Genomic DNA, 27704 nt, shown 5'->3' with positions numbered 1-27704 from the left:
ATTCTTTGCAGCTAGGCTGGAGCTTTTAATTCATGATATTTAAATAACATTTCAGCTTGATAATTTAACTTTTTCCTACCTCAGCTTACTGCCACATTCAGCTATGTAGTAGATCTTACCTAGGATAGTGTTAAGGCTTGAACCTTGAACCAAGCCCTTGTAGCATATTGCTTCTGTTTGGAAAACATGCATTTGGCTTTGGGGTTCTGTAAGAGCTCACTCTGTGCCAAATGGGAGCAGCATTTTGAGTTTAATCCATTAGAGTGATTTGTATTATATCCGACAGAGATAGGGACCTGCAGAGGAAAAATGCTGCACAGAAGGGAGAGGAATGAAATTGCCAGCTCAGAGGCTGTGCCTCATACTATGACTATTCAAATGAATGCTTACTAGTAAAGGAGCTCCACTTGAAAAACAAGATTGGAAAGAGAAGAAACTGGGCCAAGGAGCATGAGTGCTTACAGAATACTTTGTGACAATAAGATAGAAGCTATAATTTTTTTTTTTCTTTTGACTTCACAGAAACTCCTGAGATTATCCTGCATAACTTCAAGTGCACTGTACTTTATTTCTTTACCTTTGTTTGGGCTTATGGTCCTACTGTCATAACAGCAGAATAATTTTACTGGTCTGCTGGTATAGGCATCTCAATTCTCATTCAAAAATACCCTGAATGAGGATACATGCTGGCCACTACATAGAGAGGTGAGGCTTGTCTTTATATAGAGGTAATCTGTGATGTGTAGAGCATTTCTAAGTAGACTATAGAGCACTGACTGATTGTATGACTTTGGGTTTTTTTGGTTGATCAGCTGTGATACAAAGGTTTGTTATATTCCCACATTCTGTCTACAACGGGTTTGAGAAAAAGAAATCTCCAGTCCCCTCCGCAATGTGAAACTACCAAAGTCTTGGAAGATGTAGAGAGAGGTGGCTGTGCAGAGAGCTCTCTTTTCCTGTGCACAGTCAGATCTTCTCTGTAATGAGGAATTTTCCATTATCTCAACAGCTTCTTTATCTGGACCAACTAAAATTGAGTCAATGTAAAAAGGAGGTATTTTTGAAGTGAGCCATACTTCATTCAGTGTACAAGCGTATAAGTGGGTGCAGAGTTTGCATACCATGTAACAAATCTGGGAACAGGCTGTGATAGTAATCTTGTGGAAACTTTTTTTTAAGGAATCAGCATTTTGGTATTGCATATATCACAGAAAATTTGCATTCATTTTGTATACAAATTTGCTACTGCATGGATACAAATTTAAAGGTATTTTGATTTAGAGCGTCAAAAGAAAGTAAATAGGAATTCTTGCAAGCATCTCAGTTTGCTTTCATGTGTGTTAAGCATTTCAGTGTGCCCTTAGTATCAGGAATCACACACTATACACCTTATACTATGGAGGTTCTCTGAGTTCCTGGAGTACTATGGGGTTAGGACTTTCTCTTCTCATGCTCCTTGTTTACAGAATGTCATTGCCATCTAATATTAGGAACTCAACATCCCTGCCAGTTCCTGGGCTGAATTTAAAAATGTTTGTTTTGAAACTGGTCTTTTTTTATGGCTCATCTACTTTTCTATAGACATGAAGCCATGAATAAAATCATCTCATCAAACTTTTCTGTACTTTTAAAAGATATAATGGCATAAAGTAATTTTCTGTTTTTATATTTTTCACGTGAACATTTTTCTGGGCTATGTAGAATAAATGGTCTGGGTCTGTCAACTGAGCTGAGCTGTCCTACTCCCTGCGCTTCCTAAATTTCTGTGTGAAGCCATTCCCTGTAGCTGTGTCTTGCAAATGCCTGTTCATTAGGAGGTACCTGATCTAGTGTACCTAAGCAAATAATTTATAATCTTCTGTAGTGATGAATTCCAGTCTTTTCTGATCATCAGCTTCAAATATCTTCACATCTTGGGTAAAATAGATATTGGATATTTTAGAGCTTTTAAAGTGAAAGCTGCGTGGTGGTTTAAGGTGAAATAAAAAAGGCAAGATAGAGGAAATGAAGGACAGGACTGAATGGCAGAACATAATTTAGGCCAGTCTTTCCCCCCGTTCTTGTCATCAGCTTTCCGGTACCGAACTCGTTTCAGAGCGAGCGAGCTCCGGGCCGGAGCGGGAATTCCGTTCTCTGCCGCCGCCGCGGGCGGGCGCCAGGGGGCGCCACTCCCGGCCCATCCCGGCCCGTTCCCGGCCCGTTCCCGGCCCATCCCGGCCCGTTCCCGGCCCATCCCGGCCCCGGGACGGGCGGCTCCGAGCGGGGCCCGCTGTAGCCCGTGCGCGATGCGGGGCGAAGGGCCGTGTCCCGCCCCGGGCTTTGAAGCAGCGCCCGCCGAGCCCGCACGTCCCGCACGTCAGCGCGGCCGAGCCCCGCGGCCCGGGGGCTGAGCGGGCACGGACCGACCGCCTTCGGGCCCCGGGCATCACGGACATGAGCTCCTGGCAAAGCGCGCCTGACCCTGACGCGAAATTAGCCCGAGAGCTGCCGTAGCTCCGTCTTGCTAAACTCTCCTAATATACATATTTTCTGAGCTGTGATCTAGCATTATTCCCAGGGGTTCTCCAAGAAAGGAAGTGGAGAATGTTCTTTTCAAAAGCATGAAGTGGGAAAATGTTTAGAACTATTTATAGCTGCACTTAGGCTGTGGAAATCCCAGACATTATAAACTATTTATAGTTCTTCTCTGGGTTAAAAGGGTGAAGTCAGAAATCTTATTGAAAAAGTTGCATATGCTTCTTATCCATCAGTTAGATTAAATGAGAATTCTGAGCGCGGGATGGGGCTGGCTGAGATTGATGAAAACTGGGAGGAATCAAAGATGAGGTGGAAACACCAATGCAGAGGAACACACAGCCCATGTTGTGGAAACAGGAAGGGCCCTGGGGCACCTCTGGACTCAGCCCAGGTGGCAGGGACATGCAGGTTCACTCTTTAGCTGTGGCTGCTGTCAGCCAGGTAGAGTCTTCCATTGCCACAGGCGTCCCCATCCTGCCTGTTCGGGGAATTCCTGCTTGTTAGAGTTGCTGTCTCTGCCTGCTTTGGTGTGTCCAGTCTCTTTATGCTTTAAATCCTTGGAGTCTGTGCATGAGCCATTTCTTCAGTGAGCTCACTCAGGCATTGGGAGGCAGCAGGTTCCATCAGGGGCATTATTTTGTACGTTCTGGCCATGCTGCCTCTGCAGCTCCAGCAGCTGGGATTGCCTCCATGCAGATGGTGTGCGCTGGGCTGCAGGGATGGTTCCTTGGGCTGGCTGGGGCTGCCCAGACTCACAGCACCTTGGTGACTGACAACATTTAAAAAATAAACCACCTCTAAAGCTTTTCCTGTTTTTGTCAGAATTGTCTGGACCAAGCCCGAATTTTCTACAAGCAATTAAAGAACTCCGTAGAAATATCTCCTTACTTACAGTTGAACAAAACTAGCAGATGCAAACTGACCAAAAATGTCCTGTATAACATGAGAAAAATGCTGAAATGAAGCTATTAAAACAGAAATATCATATCAATACTGTTAATGTTACTAATTTAAGGGGAAGCTTTTCTTGCTGTAACCAGCATAATGTCAGATATGAAATCCCAATGATGTTTGCTCCCCACTGCTGTGCTTCTCTGATGAAGCGTGCAAAACCAACACTTGGTTTTGAAACTCCCAAAACCAAACATCACAAAGCATTACTATTATTATTTAAAAAATTCTGATATCATCCAACAGTTTTTGCTCTGCCTGACTAGAGTATCTTTCAAATAGTATCACTGAAAAATTGATTATTTCAAGTATTGAAAGAAGCATTTTATTATCTTCAGGAAAAACTAATTTTTCTTTGAATAGTGTATTTAACCCTCTCAAAGAAGAGGGTTCTATTATTTTTGCTCTAAGCCATGCTTCTCTTTGGCCCTGCCTAATGCTGAAATTTGTGCCAGTGTCTTTAAAACTTGTATGTTTGCTATTTGCCATGATTTTAGGGTCACCAAAGAGCTGCTGTGTGGTGATGCCACTAATGAGGTAGGCAGTGAGTTCTTACTTAATGTGGATTTTTGTTTGCTAGTGCTTTTGTTGGTCCTTCCAGCCTTTTGGACAAGCATGTGTGGCTGTCTAGATTGCCCTACGTTCTGCCTGCAGTCTCTGAATAGAAGCATGGGATGTACAAACAAACATGTACAAACTACCTGCTTGTTCTTCTGTTATCTTACCCCGCTTTCCCCAGCTTGGCTAGATTTCTGTAGTCACCCACAATAGATCATACAAAAAGGTTTCTTGGAGTAAAAATATCCTTGGAAGTAAGGTATCCTTTTCTCCTCACTCCTCCCTCTTCAGGTGTAACAGGTTTTGTATTTGACAGTGCAATTACATGCTGATGATCACCAGAATAACACCCAGGTCACACCACAGCCTTCCCTGCTGAAAGAAGAAAGCTCTAGAGCTCGACTTCGTGCACTCCTGCCTTTACTACCCTTCGTGGTATGAAGGGCTGATGACCAAACCTGAGGTAAAGTTGGTTTGACAAAGCCAAACTCCAATTTAGGAGAGAGTTGAGGATCTAATTGGTCACAATTGGCATTTTGATAACTCCATAAATCATTTCATTAACACTGCCATGATTTTCTCAATGGTTCAGCAACATCCCACAAGAAAAAAAACAAAGAAAAAAAGAAACCCACCCCAAGCCAAACCTCCAGACTTCAAAGGTTGCAAACAAACTTCTGTTTTAACAGACAGACTTACCAGATGGCATCCTTTATTGGCAGTAGTACAGCCATTTACAGCCTTGTTAGCAGCCACATGTACATTACTCAAGAGTTTTCTATGACAATCCTGGATGTTTCTAAAGGGTATTGTCAAATTTATTCATCTTATTGCAGAGTGCCTCCCTTCTTTGAAATCACAAATTCATCAAGAGCTGAGGTAATTTTCTTTCCCTAAAAGACAGAAAAATGTTTTACAGCAAAATATTTTAAAAACCCAAACCAAAACAGGATGTAAAATAAATAGCATCATTTGTCCATAAACCACCAGACTGTTCTGTAGGAGCAGTGGATAGACAGGGCCTGTGCTGATTCGTTTCTAATGTAGCCCTTTCCCCTTATTAGGGAGACCACAGGGCAGTGATGAAGAACCTCTGACCCTCTGTGGTACAGCAGAAATGAAGTATGGAAATAAAACTTCTCTCTGAATTTTCTGACTTGTAAAATGTAGCTATCAGTTTTCAGGTATTCAATTAGCTGAATTATGGGCAATGATGTTGGCACAGAAATCCCTTGTGAAGAGGCAGATATGAATACTTTCCTTGTGCAGGTCATGAAAAAGAGCACAGCTCTGCAAATTAAGTACCAGGTACCCATATTGATATTCTGCAGAAAGAGATTATTAAGTCTGTAAATATGGCTGGATTCAGTGGCTCATTGTACAGATTATCTCGATATCAAACCCACAGCAAAGCAGAGTTTTACGTCACTGACTACCAGAAATAGCAATGCAGAAGCAGAGGTGTTGAGTTTAAATGTCAGCCATGACCTGAAGCTCTCAGCATTTTCCCACACTCGATTTGCAACATCCAGTTTTCCTGAGAGACCCCTGTATTTGTACTTTCCTTGTATAACTTGGGATTGGACATTTGTACACCATTTTTTCTCTGTGTTGGGAGCTGGAAGTCTATCTTAAGAATATTTTGTCTTACTAGGGAGTAAAGTAGCAATTTTCTTAATGAATTGCTGGTTATACAGGGCCTAGCTACTAAGATAGAAATGAAAGGAAGATTAGACCACTGATATGAGTAAATTGTATTAGTTACAACACAACAGAGCACTTGTTCCTACTTTGAAAAAAACAAAGATTTTCTTACCTCAGTAACTGAAGTTAGTTCTGTCAGAAATACAAAAGCAAAAAGTTACCAAATTGAAATTAAGTATTCCTTTGGGTATTTATTGATAAGTTCACACTCTAAAACTATTCTTTAATTCGTTGGAAAGAATTCTGATATTATTTTAGATACAAACAGTAGTGGAATACACGACACAGAGGGTTGGCAACTGTACTGGGAGTCCTTGTAAGTGAGCAAGCTCTCCCACTTACTGCATGCCACAAAGAAATGGCATCTGTGCCAGGAAAGTGGGCAGAGCTGAGCACTTTGCTACTCATTTCCTAGGGTTATGTACCCATTTCATAGTCTATTCCATGAAAAGAGACAGGTTTGTGCTACTCACACTGGAAGCATAGTCTCTCAGCAGTGTAGGGAGACCATACAAAGAAGACACCCCTTATTTGGTGCAGTGGTGGGGCCACAAAGTTGGATTGCTAAGATTTTTTGGATGCAGACTTCCACCTCCAGGGTTGGAAAAATGATGGTTAATTAGGATGAGTAAGATTAAGATTCAACCTACAGTGTTTCAGGCTGTGACTATGACAGTCACCACTGGAGCTAGAGCAGACTTTGGTGCCATTAGTTTCCTTGAACTGCCGCAGCCACAGATGCAACACACATCTTCTCTGCTGCCCCGACTGATGTCGTGGGTCATTGTCAGATGTTGTCTCTGCAGTATTGCAGACCACTGTAGATTATCATACCCATCACTTGCAGCTATTTTTGGAAGGTGCAGAGTGTCTTATATTACTGCCTGGCAGCAAAAAGGCCAGGAAGCACCTGGAATCAGTGCCATCAAGACTGAGGGAGTCACCATGCCGTTCAGCAAGACTGTCCAGCCTCCAACAATTCCTACCTATGTTGTTTTAAAATCCATATAAATTTTTAAGATCCACTAGGTTCCACAGCTTGATTCTATGTGGTGTGAAGAGTAACGCTGCCCTCTCAGCCATCTCTTTGGAAGGCAGGGGATTTCCCACTTTATGCAATCATTTCTTGTACAGAGGACACTTTGTAGGTTTGACTTTGCTGCCCTTCTCTGAACCTTCCCAAAATATCCTGTCTCTGTTTAGACACAAGGGAGAACAGAACTGAGTACCTGTGTGCTTGGAAATGCAAAGGAAGATGCTGCCAGCTGGCAGGAAGTAAAGAACCTTTCTTGAATTCAATGGGAAATCCCCTTTTGGATTACTTAGACCTTTAGCTCTCTAATTTGGACATGAGACAAAGCTTCCTGAGATAAACACCTCTCTTCATTAATGATATAATCTTCTGTAAAACTTCAGTTGGATATTCAGACAATCTATATTAGGAGTCTTTGTGCTCCTGCTGTCATTGTGTCTGCCTACACTTTTAACTCAGATGCTCTATGTTGCAGAGATAGCAAATTTAGTGGTATGAGTAACCCTTATAAAGGATACAGAGAACTGAAGACCTGGGTAAAAGGCCCTTGTGAGCCTGGGCAGATCCAGGCTCAGATCTCCCATGGGTGCTGTAGCTTCATAGTTTGTGTGTGTCTCACTGCCTTTGGTGTAGGTATGCAAAAGATTCCAAATGGGGAGGCAAAAGAGGAGATCTGTTTCTGTAAGAGAGGGGCTGTGATACTGTGCAAGAGAGCTTTGCTTAGAGACTGTGGGTTTCTGTCTCTCATACAACACTCTTAAAATGTAATATATATGAAATATCACTGACATCAAGGAAAAAGAAGACAAGAAAGCACAGAAGGAGAAAAGGCTGGATAAAATCAGGGCAAAGTGAATCTCAAGTTCTAGACTTCAAATTCTTTTATTTGCAGCTATGGCCTTTAATAGCTTCTATATGGGTCATCAAAATATGTTCAGCATCCCTGCACTTAAGGACATTCTTCTCTTCATCAAGTAGGATACTGAGTGTAGCTGGGAATAAAATAACAGTGTCGATTCCCAGACTAGAGAACTCTGCTTTTAGCGTCAATTTTTTATTCAAGCCTGTGTTGCCTGGGCAATGTCAGGGAAAATATAAATCCTCTTCTGTAGGAGGAAATGCTCTTCCTCCAACTTCTAAAATGCTTATCTTTGTGTACAGCTGAAATATGATGAAACATGTGTCCAAAAAAGTGAATTCCCAAGTCAGCATTTCAAGTGGGTGTGAATTTCAAGTTACTCAGAAATATTCAGTCATCGGTGGGGAGGAGGAGGAGCACCAGATTTCTTTAAGTGTACATTAAAAGCGGCAAAGGGACCAGCCAGGCTCTTCACAGAGGTCAAGTATCTGCAAGCTTTTAGCAGGGTTCCCAAGTGTCTTGATTTTCATATGAATTGACACATTAGGCTGTAATCAGAGCAGGTCCATATTTGTTGATTTCTTGAGCTAAAACCTGTGCCCTCCCCACAAATGTTAAGATCAAAAATCTTGAGTTTGCTCAACTTAATCTTTAAAAAGTATAATGCAGAATTTTGAATGTTGGTTTACATTTATCCACAATGTTTCATAGAACATTTAAAGTTATGGCAATTTCCATACTGCATGCATAAAAATCATCTTGGATTTAGGCTTATTTCTAGATCCATGGGACTACTTACTTAGTAAAACTTCCCCTGGACAAATTTCAGCTTGAGTGAATGAGCTGGAATGCTTCAGTCCAGAGCAGAAAATCTGGAAAATGTTTCTTCTTTACTTCTCCCCATACTTGTATCCAAGTCTAACTTGTATCCAAGAAGTAAAAATGTAATTTAGAGATGAGATCATCTCCTTAACAGTTCTCAGTCATGAAGCTATCTCCTCCTCTGATTTTTAAAATGTATTTCTTTAATTATTGAAGTTTTGAAAAAGCTGGGTCTTAAGACAGAGAGAGATCTATGTACTGCAAAAAGTAACCACTTGCAGAAGAGTTTCCAAGTTTCAGCTTCAGCTGCCATGACTGTCACATGCACATGTCACATCAATAATATTGTGAAACCGCCTGCCTTCACACACTCCCTCCTAAAGACCTGGTTTTCTCTCTTAAAAGCCCTGAGTGTATAGTTCCATAAAATCTGTGATGAAGAGAGAAAAACAAATCCCAAGCAAAGCCTAAACCTGCCTGGACTGGTGGTACCAATCTTTCACGAACTCACATGTAGCCACACCTTTTTTTTTTTCCTTTAAATAAATCTCTAAAACAATGTGAATGACATTGTGGGCCCTGATAAATCCCCTTGGAAAATAAACATCCCGTGGCAGTTTTGTCTCTTGTCACAGCTCAGGTGCCTTCCAGACAGCAGAAGCCACAAGGCAAACAACACAAGGCGGCACGGAAGAGGTCGCGGGGAGGTTCAGGCAGTGTGAGCCCGAGGTTCTCAGAGCGAGGAAGGTGAGGACGTGCTGGCAGCCTGGGAGGGCAGTGCCACAAATCACTCTCTGAACGTGCAGCCCTGCATCACACCTGGCTGCTGCTTAACACCTCAGTGTGCACAGCAGCCTGAGCCACTCCTGCGTGATCAGAGGTTGGTTCACATCTGTATCAACAGAAGGAAAACTCTGCTTTGTGAGGTCCCAGCAAAAGCTCTCAGCAGACACCTGTGCTGATAACAGTGGTTATTTTTTTACCACTGGCAGTTTTTAGCCACCCTGTTATCAGCTTAGTACAGGTGATACTCTTCCAGAGCCTGTCATGCAAAGAGCTAATTTTGAAATAAAGCAATAAAAAGAGATCAGAAATAAGACCCTGTTTATTACAACAGGACCACAGACATTTGGTTTTATTTTATGAGAGCTGTCATTAAAGATGACTGCTGGCACAGACAGAGGCTTGTTAATACTTTTCAGTTTTCAGTGTGAGCAAATATTTAAGTTTTTTTTGTTGTTGTGGGTTTTTTTTGGAGGAAAAAATAATTAATTTAATCAGTTTTCTAGATATTCTTACTGATATACCTCAACTTTAAACTTAGTAAGTGTTAGAAACACTGCTCCACACAGCCTTAGTTCTGGCCCAGAAAGACTAATTTAGAGCACCTTTGCCTCACAGTCCCTAAGGTTTCACCAAAAAAAAAAAAGTGTGTGTGTGCTGGCAGCTTCCTAGCACTGAATGTGCTGCTAACACTTTAGCACATAATGCAGTTGAGTCCTAAATTACATTCTATACAGATCAATTAATATAACACAAGTTTATTTTAGTGGAACTATAAACAGATGATCAAGTGATGCAATAGTTTTTATGACTTATTTTTATTTAAAAAAGAACAATCTCCAAAAAGCTGACTATAGTTGAGTCAAGAAGATATCCAGAAACATAAAACAAGCTCAAAAAATCTGTAGTTTAGTAAGTCAATACCAGATGGTTCATATACTGGGTTCACTGTGAATATTTTGAGATTTTTTACTGTATTGATATACTTACCACAAATGCAGTTACAATCTAAAACTGATTACAAAAACAGAGAAAGGGGAAAATACTTAAGATCCACCTACCTCACTGGCATTCTTCCTTCAAACACATCCTTAGCCAATCTCACATTGTTAGTCACTGAAACTAAGAAAGTTTTTTAGATCCTAAGCTATTTTTTATGGATATATGGTTTGGAGAGGACACCAATTTTGCTGCTGTTCTGACACAGCTTAAGCAACACATTCTTCAAGGCCATGCCCGTGTTTGTCCTCAGTGTTTGTGTATTTGCCAATGTGAGTCCCCACTACATTATGCAAAGTGTGGTAAAAGCTCTTCTTATCTCTGGAAGAGGAAAGATGGGAGGGATATTGGTGGTCTGTGCACCCAATTGGTACCCCCTATAGCACCAATGAAAGTAAAATGAGTTAAAATGTGCCAGTTTACCTACATTTACAAATTAGCTCAGCTAACATGAATCTCACAGAGGAATAATGCTTATTTTGACTTTCCAATGTATTTTGGTTTAAACATGTTCCCAATTAAAGTTAGCTATCTTAGAAAGACCTGTAATTGTACTAACGGGATTGAGCTAGAGAGCCTTTAGAAGGGCAGCAGAAGCTCTCTCAGGAGATGCAGGTGTTATGCTGAGTCATTTTCACAAATGAATGGCAAAGTATTCTTGCAGGATGAAAAAGGTAAGGTTAAGACAACTTCTCCTGAAAAAAAAAAAAAGAAAAGAAAAAAGAAAAGAAAAAACAAGCAATAAAGGAAATTAATAAAAGTTAAGTAGATCTTCCCAATAAGGAGATCCTGTACCTGCCTGCAGAGGAGAGAGCCCACGGCTGTGCTGGGGCAGAATGTTCACTGACCTCTGCAGGTTGGAAAGATCTCAGAACTCAAAGCTACTCATGAATCACTGATGCTTCTTGGTGCTGGGTGTACTCTTAGAAAGCAGTCAGTCAGGGTGGACAGCAGTCCTATTGCCCAGAATGTGAGACTAGAATTTGGAATTCAATTTCCTGCTGGCTGTATCTGCCTGTCTAATAGAAATTCTGCAAAAAGAGCCAGTAGACAGGGATTTCTATCAACCATATAATTTAAGGTGGAATTATCTAAATTGGCAGATTGTTTTGTTGGAAACATTTTAGTTTAGAAAAAAAGATATTAGACTTCTCACTGTCAAGTCTTTACATGTGTGACTAATAAAGACCAACAAGATGATCCAAGAATTTACAACTTAAATAGCTGAGACTAATCTTAAGAAGATTTATGAGAAAGCTGATTTGGAGTGCTATATTCTATAAATTAATAGTGACAGATTTTTATGGGTAGTACACTTAGGAAATTACTAAAAAATAAAACCAGGAGGTTGTTAAAATCAAAGTTAAACAGTATAATTCAAACAAATGATTCTGTTATTTACTGGCAACCATATGTTCACATGCCACAACCTATATAAGAATTTTTATTTTACTATATAATACTTGGCAACTGCCTTCTTAATAAGGGGGCTCATAAGGTCAAGGCTGAAGAGTGATAATATGTTACCAGTGCTCTGAACTGAATCGGTAAATAGTTTTGATGATAAACTGTACAATTTGTAGACAGACATGATTATCAAGTTTCGTATCAAGCATAACAGTTTTTATATCAAACATACTTTTCCTACTTTTCCTAGTTTTTATATCAAACATACTTTTCCTACTTTTCCATTTCCACTGTTAAAAATTTGCATTTCAGAAAACTAAGCAAGGACAAGACCTCAGCAAATTAGATTTTATAGTTTACATACCAAATCCAGCTATGTAACACTTGAAAACAAGGTCTTAACCTTTTGAGTTACAGGTGCTTAACATTTCAGAAAATAAAATCAGTTTAATTTTCCATAGAAGAATCATAATGTGAAGCTTTTCCATTATAAGCATATTTAACATTTTACAGAGCAACTTTAAAAATGCAATTTTTACCTGAAACAGCCTGTCACCCACAGATACTGCTGAACTTGTTTTGAAGAAAAAGATTGTATAATCCTTGTTTACAGAACTTTTATATTCAAATCTCTTCAAAAACCCAAGAATTAGAACAATGCAATAGAATGGCAATGTTAAAATAACATAAAAATCAATTATATTTTGATTTTTCGTAATATTAACTCAAATATTTTTTTATACAGAGTTTGTTTTGTCTTATGCTGAGGGAACTCTGATGGCAACACTGAGTTTGGAAGGTGTGAGTTATGAGCTGCCTTTAAATTATTTGATAACGTTACTCTCTGTCATGCTACATCATTTTGATGTATGGTACTTACTTGGTACTTGGAACTCTTTAAAGGAGCTTGTACATTTATAGATCAACAGGTGCTATGCAACATACTTTACATATAAACCTCACTTTGTGCCTGCAAAAAACACATCTAGAGATTAAAGAGGAAAGCCAACAGGATTCCTGTATCTGCCCTGAGATCACAGCTCCTGCTGACTGCAGCAGACCCAGCTCAGGCACACTCACCCACACTCAGTGCACGTCTTTTAACTGCACTGCAACATGACCAACCTTGCTTAAAGACTACAAAATTCCACTCCTTCCCAGTGAATAGTGATCCCTCCAGTTTTTGGTTCCAAAGGTCTTCAACAAAAAAAACCAAAAGGAAGATGACTTTTATTAGGGAAATACTTTATTTCAAAACCTAAACATTTCACAATATGAACACTTGCACAAATATTAAAAATATAGAAATTGTTCCTCTGTATTTATAAGTCTGTGACTTGCATTTTCTTTGGAATTTGCTTCACAGCTTATTTTTTTGTTGAATCCAAGTTAGGCGTGCTTCCTTACAACCATATGGAAACTCTTGAGTTAGCTCACATCTGAAAAATGTAGTTTTCCATAGGACATATTGTATACTGAGTGATTGAATCTAAAAAAAAAAAAAAAAAAAACCCAGAATTATTAAAAATAAAATGCAAAAGAAACCGATGATAAAGCAACAATGTACTTCAGAGCAGTTTCTGGCATAAAGCACTTTGGTGGAGCTGAGAACCCACAGAGAGAAAATAAATGTGAACAGTCAAATGATAATAGTGCAAGCACTTACCATTTACTTGAGTTTTAAAAGGGTGCTGCATTATTGAACTATGTGCTTTTTGTTCTGGTCAACCTTGAGTGAATTAATTGGAACTGGGAATAATAGCAGAAAGCAGAAACTGTTTCAAACTGGATTGCAACAATTGAGTGTGAAGGGTTAGAAACACCTTCAGATCTGATTTATTTATTCGAGACAGCAATTTATAGGTGACACTGTTCATACTATTATGCACACAGTTGCTGAGAAAGGGGCAGAGCTTCAAAACTCTGTATAATTCCTTCAAAGCATCATATAGAAATACTTTTTTCTGAGATTGGATGATTCATCAAAATGAATTAAAACCCATTAAATGGAGTGTGACCATGCCTCGTGAGCAGGATGTAGTGATTAGAAACCAGACTGCAAAAATGAACTGAGAAATCTGTAAATGGCACAAAAAATTTAGTCTTTTGTTAGCAGCTGGATATGCAGTTCCTTCAGTCCACTGATGGGCTGAAGGTGGCCTGTGCAGCTGCAGGGAGCTCATGAGATCTGGGAGTGGGACACACGAATCACACACTGCTTCAGATCACTGCATTTGTCCATCTGGAGCACTGCTATTGCAAACTTCTGTGTTTTGTCCTGCACAAACCTCTGGTTTCATTACCTGCTCACTTTTCTTTTGCGCACTTGCTCTCTAAGTCTTCCTGGAAACTGGAGAAAAGTACAATAAACAATGCCACCTTCTTAAGTCTCCCTTATCAATCTTCACAATTTAATCTTATATTTTAAGTAAGTATGACATAAAATGTGCATTCAGATGATAATTTTTCCCTTATGGCTCACTTTTCCTTTCTTCTTTAATGGTATTTTCATTCAGGTTTTAAGTCATTATGATCTGACAGTATTTGAGGTCAAGAGATTAGGATTTGCTTGGCTATTCCCAAGTAACATCAACTCCTGTAGAACATTTATTGTTAGGGTATGAGTGAGACATTTTCTGGAGAAGTTTGACAGAGCATATGACATAAATTAAAGCTTTTTTTTTCTAAACAAGATCTCTTTTTGGGAAATACTCTTGCTGAAAATAAGAGTCTGTCAGAATGGGTGGCAAATGAGTTGGAAAAATGATAGACCAAGAACTCAGAAACTTAACAGCAGGTGTTAAAAAGAAACTTTTTGCAAGTAAAATGGAGACTGCAAAAATTGTCTTTCATACAACACAGCATTCAGGAAAATTTATCAGAGGGTGCCAGTTCCTATATTTCAGTATTACTATGCCAATTTATACCAGTTAAAACTGCATCTAAAGTTGAAATACATGCTGTTTTAGAAAGCAATTCTCATGTAAGCATTTTCCCATAATTTAATTTGTTCTAAGTGAAACCATCACACAAAAGATACATTTGAAGATATTTGGATGATATTTGTTCTAAGAAAAATTAAAATGGTGAGTACCAGGACCATCATAAAGCCCTCTTAGATGTAAGAGAAAGATCTTACCATAGAGACAACTTTTCTGAAAACCCAGCTGTAGCAGCTGTTTCCATTTTCATACTTTCATAACCTCAGTTCATTTGATATTTGATACATTTGATAACTTCTTAAATACATATTCTGCAATATTTTATATAAGTTGAAATTTGGTGTCTTACCTAATATCCATTTTTCTGATAAAGATATTATTTCCTGGTACTTCTTTCCTGGTTTTCTGCCTATACAGATTTTTGCCTGACGTAAGGCTTTACATATTTTCCCTCCTGCCAGCTGTATAAGTTCAATCAGCTTTTTGCAGGGGGGCTGACTGGTAGGAGATACAAACATGACAGGCTGGTTTGAAAAGAGATTCTGCTGGTATTTTCCTATTGAGAGATGACGCTGAAGCCTGCAGATCTGTATTTGAGGAAACAAGAAAATTAATTAACCAATGTGTTACATTTCCACTCAAAGTAAAACTAATCCTTGTTTTTCATAATTCAGAAAAAAAGAGAAATATATTAGTATGAACTTTATTTTTTCAGGTGTATCAGAAATTCTTGGGTAAAATATTTGAAGAATTTGCTCTGCTTGATCAATACATTTCCCAAACCAGATTTTGAGATTGTTTTATTTGAAAATATTTTATTTCCTATTTATATGACAATTTACATATGAAACTTCTTAAAGCACTTGACAATATTATTTTTCACCATAGTCTTACATTCTTACATTTATAACACTTGCCATGACACAGAAATCTTAAAGGATATTATAAATTATTATAGTCTTGCAGCACAAACTATGATAGCCTTTATAATATACAACGCTTCTCGGTTTGCATTGAGGAGTTTAGAAGCATATCTAACTCTGAGTTTAAACTACTTTAGGACCTCTTTTTCCCTTCTGTGCTCCACAGAAAAAAACTATATTTTTCTCGGATGTATGCAGTAACACAAAAGTACCAGCACTCATAGTGAAACATTTACTGTAAACCCTTTTGTGTCCACAAAACCATGAGAAGTTCTCTGTGAATGCTTGAAAATTTGATCATTATAGCAAAAACTTGCATGATTTATATAAGACAAATTTTATTCTCAGCATATACCTGGCAGAACAGTGTTGCAGCAATTAAAGCCATTTCTTTTAGCTGTAATATGCACAAAAGTAGTGCATACAGCAAGTGTACACAGCATGGTATGCAAAATTAAGTTTTCATACCAAAATTTAAAAAAAAAGATTGTATTTCTTAGTGTGAGGTTGCCACTGACCTGCCAGAGCAATGTAGGTTACAGCTCTGAATTTGTATTGCTTGTCAAAGTTTAGAAAATTTACAATGAGACTGGAGTTAATTGCAAGATGAGAATAAAAAGAAATGTTTTATATTATGTGGTGCTTGGAATTTTTTATACAGATGACAACATGAGCATGGAGGCAAGGTCATTTTTCATATATTTGGTTTATGAGACATCTGAATAGGAGACTGTAGCATGTGAGAAGGTGTGAACTGGAACAGTGGAAAAAATTAGCTGTTGAGTGGATTCCTTCCACTCAACATACAAACATGCTGGGAAACTATAGGCACTTAAGAATCTAATGTGATAATGTATGTGCTTTGCAGATGTGCAGCCAATGTAAGAATCTCTGCCTGATTTGCAGGGGTTTATAAATCCAAATGGTTCCATGGCATGTTCACAGATAAAAGTCCAAGTGAATTGCCTTAGCACTTCTGATCAATGAGCTGGAGGAAGATTCTGCAAAGCCTGAAACCCATGGTAACATAAGGCTTCAGCTCAGTGGCTCTGTGTCACTGGCCTCTGCTGTTCTGGGGCATGTCAATCCATGCCAACCTGAATTTTGAGATCTCCTCCATCAATAAATAATTCAGCTTTCTCAGATTGCTAATTCCTTGGTTGCTTTCCTGAGAATAAAATTAGGTTGAGTCTTTGCTTTCTGAATTCATTAAGGTATAAGGACAGTGATTGCTATGGATGAACCAGGCCAAAAAGACTCAATCACAAGATAAGAAATGCCCTATATTTTCTATTCCTTTGTAAACTTAGGTTTAGGAATGGCATAACACACCTAATCCTGTCTCATAGCTGCTAAGTAATTTTGTTGATCACAGTATCATTGCAGTTGTATTGCAAACTTTAGAGGACCCAAACTTATTTAATATATCCGATGGCCCTTCCTGCACCTGGTGCCTTGCACTCTGGATTTGGACTCAGTGAAGTATTGCCTACCTCCATCTGAGCAGAACACTCTTCTAGGAGTGCCTGTCTGCTGGGCATCTTGGTGTCAACAAAACCAGAAAATTAATAATTGTACTGTTTTAATACATGGTATTTGGGATTCTCTAAGAGTACTGTTTGTGATGGGTCTTGTGAGGCTTAGAGGCCATGATCTCTGTCCTGACCTAGGAGACTAGGTCAGGAACAAAAGCCACTTTGCAATCTGTGATGTACAGAGCAGTGTGATTTTGGTATTACCAGGATTGCAATCATTAATCTTCATTTAAAAACTGTGTTATCGTGAAACTATGAAAGTGCTTGCTGTAAGAACTTTCAACAAATTAAAGTATGCACTATAGTGACAAACACCAATCTCTTTGTATCAACCTCATAACAGCCTCATGACAAATGCAATGCCACCTTAGTTCATTTGACACAGAGCTCTTTGGAATATTGGCAAAAATCAGATGCAACTGATAGAAAAAATACAATTCCAAAGAGGATATAGTGCTAGTTTATCTACAATAGACTAGATTAAACTAAAAAAGACAAAAGTCACACTGGTTTTGTCAACCTGAAACTCTAAGATTTTAAAGATAAAAATTATTAGAATCGATAAGTTTTTATCTAAAGAAGGCAGTAAGACTTGTGTTAGATAGAATACACCAAATATAAATTGTTGCAATCTGCTATTTTCTGCATATTTTAGGGAATATTATTTAAAAGGACTAATTGTATTCCTACTTCCTAAAAAATTTCCCCTGAAAGGATTTATTTGCTGCCATTGTAATGAAAACTTATTTATATGATGCATCTTCCAATAGAAACAGATGTTGGATGAAATTAATATTAAAGCCAATGTGTACATAGCTAATCATAAAATTGGGAAACCCAAACTTTAAGTATCTAACAGCTTTCACCTCAGCTCACGTGCACAATTAGCATGCTTTACTTATGCATTCAGTACATAGTAGGAGCACCCAGAGGAGGGAAATGCTGCTGAGCTGTAGAGTGGGTTTTCTTAAACTGCACTTACAATTCCATCTGGGTTCACTGCCAGCGCATTTGAGAGGAGGACAGGCTAAGAACACAGCCCATCCCAGTGGCAGCATCAAAGGAAGGGTTCAACATGGACTGTCACCTCTGCATTCCCTTTGTCTGGAGCAGCACCACCACATTCCCAATCAGCTGTGCCTGGATTTGCTCAAGCACACTGGATCCCCTCACAGGCCACAGCGAGGCAAAACTCCCAGCGTTTACATTCAGAGCTCAGAGAGGAATCTGGAAGGTTGGAAGGTTGACTTTGCCTGCTGGCCCCTGGCCTGGAGGCTGCACTGCTGGCCAACTGCTGAAGGGCAGCCAGCTGACCACACAGGCTTTGGCAGGGGCACCAGAGGGCACAATCAAGCTCTTAGCCCTGAATTGACTCAGCTGCCTTTGCAACATCAAAGCCTTTGTGGCACTCCAGGGGTGCTCCCAGTCCTTTGAAACCATACCCATTTCATGCAAACTTTTACAAATAAATAAATAATTCCTTAGCAGAGACCAAGCCTGGGAAAATATCGGGTCCCAAAAGCAACTATTTCCACAAATTGTGGATCTATTAGTCAGTAGTTATGGTTGCAGTTGTGTTAATGCCTATGAGACAGCGCTGATTTTCATTTCCAATAATATTCTTTAGCAGATGAACACTAAAACAAAGTGTTATTGACCCATCTATTTAATCTTTCTGGTAAAGACTCTAACCATGAACCTCATCCTTTCATAGCTGGATGAATGGCAGGAAGACACCTTTTACATGCATACTTTTCTCATAGTTGTACCATTAATGTAGTTGTTTGTTTGAACCTAAGTTTTCAATGGGAAAAAAATACTGCTGACAGAAGTAAAACTTAAGGAGAATGTATTACAAAAAAATAAAGTCTTTCTTTGCTATAAAGTAAAAAAATCACAAAAAAAAGTCACCAACTATTGTCCCACCTGTGACTCATTTTCAATTCCCCCAAGCCAAAAGAGCATATAATATAAAATCTCCTAAACTTTGTAGTTTTGTCTAGGACTGTATGAGAATACCTCCTGCTGGGCAAGCTGCCAGAATCAACACAAAACTCCACAAACTCCATAGGAGACAGCTATCAAGTGCTACAAAGGTATTATCTCTGAATAATAGCTGAATTCATGTAATATGTAAGAAAATAAATATTTTGAATGCACACTGAAATTTTTAAGCAATGAAACTGATAATTTACTATATATAGCACTCAATTTTCAGTGTCTACTTTTCAGACAATAGTGCATGAAGAAATGTGCAGTCTGAATTGCTATTAGAATAATATTTCACAAAAAATGAAATAGAGTATGGTTATGATTTATTAAAATCAACAAAAATTGTATTTATAGCCTAGAATTTATAATATGGAGTACTGTATACTTAAAAAATATACATAATTTAGCCATCTTTAATGATTACACACGTCTGAAAATTTGTGCATGCACTGTACGATCAATGTATGCATTATTAATCTTCATTCTTGATTTCAGTTATTGACTAAACACTAATAAATCTAAAAAAACCCTTATGATTTATTTTATAATTAATATTCAAGCAATTAATATAGTATTTATGAGAACATGGAAAGCTGTAATGTCTTGGTTATTGTTACTTGCAAAAATAATTAATATATTCTACTAAATACAAACAGCAAAACATAAAATTGCAGACACAAGTTTTTAAAGAGAAGACTGTATATTTTATGGTTTATATCTATCCAAAGACTAAGTATTATTTCATTTGAAATTGATGATCAAAATTTATTTATTGCTCATTCTCAGTAAAAAGAGAACTGACTGTTGAAGTGTTAAGGATTAGTTCACTATTCTGCAAATATTAAATGACAAAACCCCTACAAAATGGATGAATACCAAACAATACCAAATGCAGCACAAGATTTATGCTTTGATAATGTACAAATTTAGCAATAAAAGACAAATAAAATAGCATATTAATTTAATATAGTTTACTGATGTTGCTGAGGAAACATTAAGTTCTAAGATTTTAATATTCACATTATTTCAATATGGATCAATATACTGTCTAAGTAATGTTTACATTTTGGTTGCTATAATTATTTATGAAGCCCTTGTGAGGAACAAAATCAAAATTATGTTCCTGTTAGGAATCATTAAACTTGCATGGTGATATGCATGTTCAGACTGTCATTTAGTAAAAATTTAAAAGAAAAACACATATGTGGAGCCCCATGTATATAGAGATCAAGGGCTTACATCCACACAAGTGAACCATCAGCCTGCTTCTGATGAAAAGGAGAATATTGCAGCGTGCAGACTTCTGAAAGTACAGTTATCCTGCAGTGAGGAATTTGCAGAATCTGCAGGACCCTACAGGGATCAAGGAGTGATTCGTATTAACAATGCAGTACAGCTGCAAGACAAAGAAGAAATGCTTTCTTTTTCATCTTTCTTAATATCAGGTTTAATAGGATAGAAGCAACTAATCAAATAGCAGCTCTATTTTTGTAGGAAAAACATGTGCCATACATTTTAAACTGAAATTAAAAGCCTATCGTTTTAGTTTGTTGGGTTTTTAAAATTATTTTAGCACTTGGCTGAGTTTTTTTAACATGTTGGGAATACTAAAATTCAAATATTATTCTCTAAAAGCTTTAAAAATTATATTGAAATGCTGCACTAGATAAATAAATTAGTGATGTCTGGCATGAAAAAAGCATGTTAGGACCTGGAAACAACTTCCTTCAGCAAGCAGTTTCACAAAAAAATAGATCCTCAGCTTTCAAGGATGTGTCAGTTAACAGAACACAACACTGATGCAGGACCCCAGCTGGTTCTGGATGTACTGCCATCCTTTCATCTCATCAGCACCCAGAACCTCAGTCCACCCTTGGGCATGACATTGCTAGTGATGTTTTTCATCCTCAGAACAAAACTCAACTTGCAACATTCATGCAATAGAAATTAATTACAAATATGGAATATTTATCTCTTACTGTTTATTGAAACAATGCTTTCTCGTTGGTTATTGATATCCTTTGGCTGAAACAGAAGCTCCCTGTCTCTCAAGGCTTCAGACAGTCAGAAGTGAGAATATTTTGAATGGTTGATAAGGCTACATCAGCCCCCAGCCCCCAGCACACACACACACGGAGATTGAGTACAGGCCACATGTTTCTGCAGTAGAAAACCCAGTGCTCTGAGCCAGGAGCCAGAGGTGGAAGAGGATAGAGTAGAAAATTTGGTCTACAAAAAAGAAAGTTTCAATGTCTGGTCTTGGAAAATATAAAAGAAAATAAAAGGAGAAATGGCATACAGTTAAAGCTGTATTATCTGAAAAGTTATTCAAAACAGTTTCTTCCCCTCCTCTGAGACTTCTTCACATAAGAGTTTCCTGGCCAAGGCAAGGGCAAAAGCAAGAACACTTCATCTAGACAATTCAGCTGATATTGTTTCTTTCTACTGTGTTTTGGCAGACAACTGTGCTTCTCTCAAATCCCACAGACTGATAAGAAAAGTTAATTTCACCAATTTATACTCTGAAAGACTGAGTCCCAGTGGGAATACTGTATGAAAATGTTTGGCAAATAAATCTACTGTTTGGCGGATATTCAAAATTATACTGGAAGATGTCTGAACCATTTTTTTCCGGCATAGCAAATTTTTGCAGGAAAAGAAAAAATAACTTATTTTTAGTTTAATTTCCTTGTTTTCCAGAGATAGAACTATTTTTAAAAACTACATAATTCAATGTAATCAACTATAGATTAGTAAAAAACAAATCAGGGTAAAACATTGTCTTTTCCCTTTTGAGAATAACTATGACTTGCAAATCAAGGAGCTGTATTATCAATATATATATAATTTAAAAACACTCTGATAAGATTGTAAGATAGGATCACTTTAACTACTTGCTTAGAACTTCAAAATATTCTGGAATAAATTTGCATTTGGTTTCAACACAAACTAAGTATTTTTAAAATTAAAAAGTCCTTTAATTACAAATTGGCTAACTAAGAAATTATTTTTCAGGACTAGAAATTTAAACTTTTCTTCTGAAATACCTCAAAACTTGTCCTTCTTCCATTTCATCTTATTTCAAGAGAACTCAAGTGACTACCAGGCAGTGGTAAGAATGCAAATTGCAATTGCAAATTTAAATCAAAATTCTGCAAATTATAATTGGGAAGGGTTTTCCTCACCAGATTATCAATAAAGCAGCCCTGTTTCATGCCCCATGCCAAAATGGTGTATGAGTGTGGCACACACACCTCTGAGCCATGCACCACTGGCATACCATGAGGGTTACATGAACTACTTGTGACAAGTCCTCAAGAATCCCTGTAAAATTTAAAGACAGAAATCTTCCACCTCCATACACAATCTAGTCCAATGCTTATCTTCTCTCACAGTTAGGAAGCTTTCCTTAATTATACAACCTAAATTGCCTCTGATGCATTTTCAGCCCATTATTTCTTGTCCTAGTGCCAAGGGACATGGAGAACAATTTCTTCTTTTCCTCTGTGCAACAACCTTTAAATATTTGAAGGCAGTTATCATGTCTCCACTTGGTTGTCTCTAGACTAAACAAACACAGTTCTTTCAGTCTTTGCACTGGGGTCATATTTTGTAGACCTCTGATAATTTTGTTACTCTGCCCTGGATTTTTGCCAATGGATCCCACATCTTTCCTGAAGTGCAGTGCCCAAAACTAGACATGGTATTCCAGCTCAGGCCCAACCACTGCTCTCTGCACACAGCAAACAATTCATGTGTTTTATGCTTAGCATTCCTGTTAACACATCCTTGAATGCCTGCTTCTTTTATCAGAGTACGACAGAGGTTACATGTATTGGTTCAGATCCTCTAAAATGTTGAGTTGCTCTTTGGGCAGAACTATTGCATTGTCACTCTGCAGGTGTGTATTTCTCTGCCTTTGCAGTTGTCTTTACTGAACTCCATCATACTTACTTCTGACCATTTCTTCTATCTCTCAAGGTTAATTCCAGGCTGTTGTAGCTTAGCCCTGGTGGCAGCTAAGCACCACAGAGCCACTTGTTTCCCGTTCTACAGGATGGTGGCAGGGAGGAAATTCACAAGGGTGAAAGTGAGAAAACTCATGAGGTGAGATGAAGACAGTTTAGTAATTAAAGAACTAACAGAGTGAATCTCCTGTTCTACTAACTTTAGGTCATGATTAATCAGACTTTATAGCCTGGTAGCTTAGTAAAAGCCTAGATAACAAATACAGTATATGGATGGAGCAGTTGTACAATTTATGACAATGGTTCCCACATATGCTGGTATGGTGACTTCATTATGTTTATGACAAAGAGGTCATGTGATCATTTATGGATCTTCTGTGCAGGAGATCTAATTAAGCAATGTTGAATCTACCATTTTATATCTGGTATGATTGGTAGGACTCTCCACCTAACACAGTTTGTAGATGCATACAAGTCCATTTGTCTCAAAAACACAAAGCAAGCAAAATAAGAACAGAAAGTTTGTTCCCTTAATTCAACTGACAGTTGAACAAAGGCAGTTGAGACCATATGAAAACCAAGAAAATCTTAACCTCCAAATAACTTGATTTAGACAACCAGCCATAACTTTAAAAGTTATGTATTATATAGATGGACTTGTTTTTCCTCACAGCTGACAAAGATCTATTCTTGAAGGATCTATCCTCACAGGACCCTTGGTGAACAGATACTTACATTTTTACTGGTCTAGTTTAATGCAAATTTGAAATGAATCTGTTAGTCATTCCCATGGAGTGTACTTTTAATTCCCACTGCGGAGCAGCCATTGTGGTACACTGTACTCCATTTGGATGGAATACACTCAGAAGATGGGCTCAGTTCAGGGGGCAGGCTGGAATGAGCCAGAGCCCGAAGTATGTGTGGTGTGCATGGTGCTCTCATCACTCACTCCTCACACACTTTGCAGATCCCTTTCCAGTTGCCTGGATCACTGACTCCTAGACACAGGCACCAGAGAGCATGGAGTCACTTCTGGCAGAGGTAATGGCGTAGTGATATAGGAATAGGATGCTTCTTTCAAATGGATTTATTAACTGCACAAAAATAATGACCTAAGCTAAATGTAGGCTGTCTTTTAACAGCTGCAACTTGCCCATATTGGTATCTCATAGTTCATTCTTATATAGCAACAGAAGGCGGAAGATTAGTTGCACTTTGGCATTTATTCCCTCGTATTGCAACCATTTACCCATATTTCATATAAAGTCTCCTCAAGGCTTACTGAAATCTCCCAGCCCACATAAGGCAAATTGTTTGTTGGGTTTTTGTTTCAAGAAAACCAGTGCATGAGACTAGTATGTTATTAATTTCAGCAGAGTAGCTTAAGGAATGAAGTATTAATGAAGTAAATAGCAATGTTTAATCATATGAGAGTAAACACTCGCATTTTCACAGACTGAAAGAATACATTTCCAGATAACTATATTTCAGTGATGAAAGACCACACTGAAACAGAAATTCCATGAGCTAATAACATGCTGCACTTAATGGAGAGCAACTTGATACTCCCCATGGTTAAATACTACAAATGATGAAGACACAAGGCATGGAAGTGTGGAAGTCCAGTATTTGCATTAAAGAAAAAAATTCAAAATTATAAGCTCATTACAACTACCTTAGGCTTTTCAGACATTGGATCATTTTGGACAGTCTAATTTTTTTTTTTTTTAATCAGCACAGGATATTGTGCAGTGAGTTTCAAGAATGACATTTGTTTTGCTGGCTTAGGGAAGTGGGGAATCCTTCCATTTGCCTTTAACAGTAAATGATAAATCCAGTGCTGTCAACAGATTTGCTATACCTGGCAATGTGCAGATGAATAATGCTTTGATAAATAAAAGAGTTTTCTATTCCAGTAATAACAAAGTGAGCAATCTTGTTGAAAGGAGAAGCCTGGCAAATGTGAAGGGTTACACAGATGTTCCCAAATGGCTCATTCCCCAAACAGTTGTATGAACCCATAATAAATGCAATCTCAACATTTAAAATAATTGCTAGTTTTATCTTTAAAATATGAAAATGTGAGTCCTTTTGCTGTGTCTCAGCAGACTGAATTGTTTTACAAGAAGACAGAACACATTCTTCTCTCTACTCTTCAATTTTAGCTGAATGCCATTGCAACGCCCAGCAGTAACTCAGTGTGTGCCAAACATGAATATTTTTAAGCGTTATTTGAGTTTTAGTTTTATCTTTAAAATATGAAAATGTGAGTCCTTTTGCTGTGTCTCAGCAGACTGAATTGTTTTACAAGAAGACATTCTTCTCTCTACTCTTCAGTTTTAGCTGAATGCCATTGCAACGCCCAGCAGTAACTCAGTGTGTGCCAAACATGAATGTTTTTAAGCGTCATTTGAGTTTTAGAGGCTACAGTAAGTGATGGGAACACAGTCGTCTTGGGAATCTACAAATAACTTTAAAAAAGCTCATAAGTCTGGCTTTCATGTTTAGGTTTTCAACAGCTTTATGAAATATGTCAAAGCTTGAACACAGTGAGTTAGTTTTCCTTCATATTTCTGAGGATTGACTTCTCAATCTGTTTTGATATGCTGCAGAGAAACAAATAAAAAAGGACTTGGCTTAAAAAACTTAGCCATCAGCAAATTAGATTTTTTTAAAGTTGCTTTCTTATTTTAATTTTTTGTGTATCAACAGAGGAAAAACTAAGTAGGGCAGCCTAAAGTATTCCCTCATCAAAACAACCACAAAACGTTTCTGTCTAGCACACAATATATTACAACATACCAAACAAAATATTAACAAAAATGTGATGTATAATTAAAAGATATTTTTTCTTAAATTGTATAAAAAAGATGCATCATCATGACTAAGCACAACAGAAACCTGGAGAGCTGCATTCAGAAGTCCCATGCAAACTCTCTACTTACATGGAAACACATGCACTGCAACGATAATTAGCAGGGAATTCTTGGTTTTTAAAATATGAACTAAAGGGTCAGTTGAAATTACATCAAAATTCAACAGCAAAAACCTTTAAAATTGTCTGAGAATCACAAAAATGAGCCCACTCAAAGAGATTACCTGGCATCACACATGGTGCAACTGCTGTGGAATGCTGCCCACTGCAAAACTTGACCTGATTTGGGCTGCTTTCAGAAACTCCCAAAAGAACTGCTATCATGATTACCTCTATAACTTCCCTAAGTAGTAGTCCTTGGCAGGAATACTTCTTTATGTGTAATAACATCTCCTCTTCACTTAATCTATGTCACAAATTGGAAGATCCCATAGGAAGAATGGAAAGCAGAGACATTTAATCCTCCAGCACTAAAAGTAGCAAGTGGAGTTGCCAGCACACACAGAGCAAAAAAAAACCCTACATGTTCAAATATTTGACCAGGTGGTTTTTATCAATTATGTTTTAAAATTATCATTACTCAAGAAATGTTTTTTGGAGAGGACCACTTTCTTCATAGGTGCTAAACAAAAACATGACAAACAATTTCTATTTGAAGATTATTTTAATGAATTGTTGTACTTTTTAGCATGACAATAATGTAAGAACTGTGACTATATTGTGACAGGAAGCTGGGACTATCTTCTGTATAATTGAGGGAGAAATATTTATGTTGTGAATACAGAGTAAGTTTAAAGCTATGATAGTTGGTAGGGTAATGGCTGAGTACCTGACACTAAATTTATTGTCTTTGCTCTTATTTCTCAAGTTAAGGATAAGCATTTTAAAAGGATTTGTTTTAATAAAATGAAAAAAATGAATTCACAAACCACAGTTGTAAGCTGTGCATGGTAACAAATGCAGTACCTGTTTAAGGTAACCAATTCCAGTACCTGTTTAAGGAATTGGCACTTGTGAACTTGTGAGCTAATACACCAAACACATTTGCAGCACATCACCCCACTGTTTTCTTCTCAAGAGTCTACAGGAGGCAGAGCAGACACTGTCTCAGTAACCTGATCAAATCCTGGAGGAAAAGAAGTCTAACATCTTGTTGCTGCAAATAAGAAGCTTGAAACATAAACCTTATTTGGAATACAATCTTATTCCTGATTAGGATTTCAGATGCATTTGGGATTTTGACATGTAATAACATTTCTGCTTTTTTTCCTTTTTTTATTACTTATTTCTGATTTAACTTTTTTTCAGTGACAAAGATAATGGAACAATATTAATTTGACTTATCTGATATTTGCATTTTCTCTTGCAGGAACTGTCTTAATGAAGATAAAATAAAAGCAAAACACTAAAGGTGAAGCTATTGAAGTGCTAATCTGAAGTGGCAATCTCAAATCAATTCACAAGAAAGTCCACAAGTTTACTGAAAATCTAATGGTGATGTTCTAAAAACCTTAAAAAAAAAAAAAAAAAAAGAAATATTCTTGTAGATTCCATATGGAATTTGGGTTTGTTTTAAATTTGAGCTTGCAGTTATGACGCAGTTAAACACGGAGAACTAGGCAGACTTATTATGGTAGTGGACTTTCAGTGACTTCTCATGCTAGCTGGGCAAAGTTTGTAGGGTCAAACTCCTGACCCTGTCCTCCTTTCTGAGTTCCTCTCCTATATTCCTGCTATTCTTTGTCTAAGAATGGTGCAGGATTGAGGGTCTACCACCTTCTAGCCTATCTGGATTTTACCTGAAGTGCTCTTGCTTTAGTGAAAGCAAAAAGCCTT

At 37.8% G+C, this 27704-nt stretch overlaps 1 protein-coding gene across 3 annotated transcripts in view; it reads right to left on the bottom strand.

Moving 5' to 3' along the window:
- Positions 1-12857: 12857 nt before the first annotated feature.
- MCPH1 (microcephalin 1) overlaps positions 12858-27704 on the bottom strand; it is a 120037-nt gene continuing 105190 nt past the window's right edge. For 2 of the 3 annotated variants that reach the window (XM_059468692.1, XM_059468693.1), the window contains exons 13-14: positions 14925-15162; positions 12858-13122 (exon numbers count right to left, since the gene is read on the bottom strand). In XM_059468692.1, the coding sequence (XP_059324675.1) occupies positions 13067-13122; positions 14925-15162 (294 nt within the window). In that variant the 3' untranslated portion in view covers positions 12858-13066. Of the gene's footprint in view, positions 13123-14924; positions 15163-27704 lie in introns of those variants that run through there. The other variant, XM_059468694.1, reaches the window with a different exon arrangement.

Source organism: Ammospiza nelsoni, chromosome 3 (assembly GCF_027579445.1).
Source record: "Ammospiza nelsoni isolate bAmmNel1 chromosome 3, bAmmNel1.pri, whole genome shotgun sequence".
Lineage (NCBI taxonomy): Eukaryota > Metazoa > Chordata > Aves > Passeriformes > Passerellidae > Ammospiza > Ammospiza nelsoni.
The sequence above is the reverse complement of the archived record's forward strand: the minus strand, read 5'-3'. Positions and strand labels throughout refer to the sequence as shown.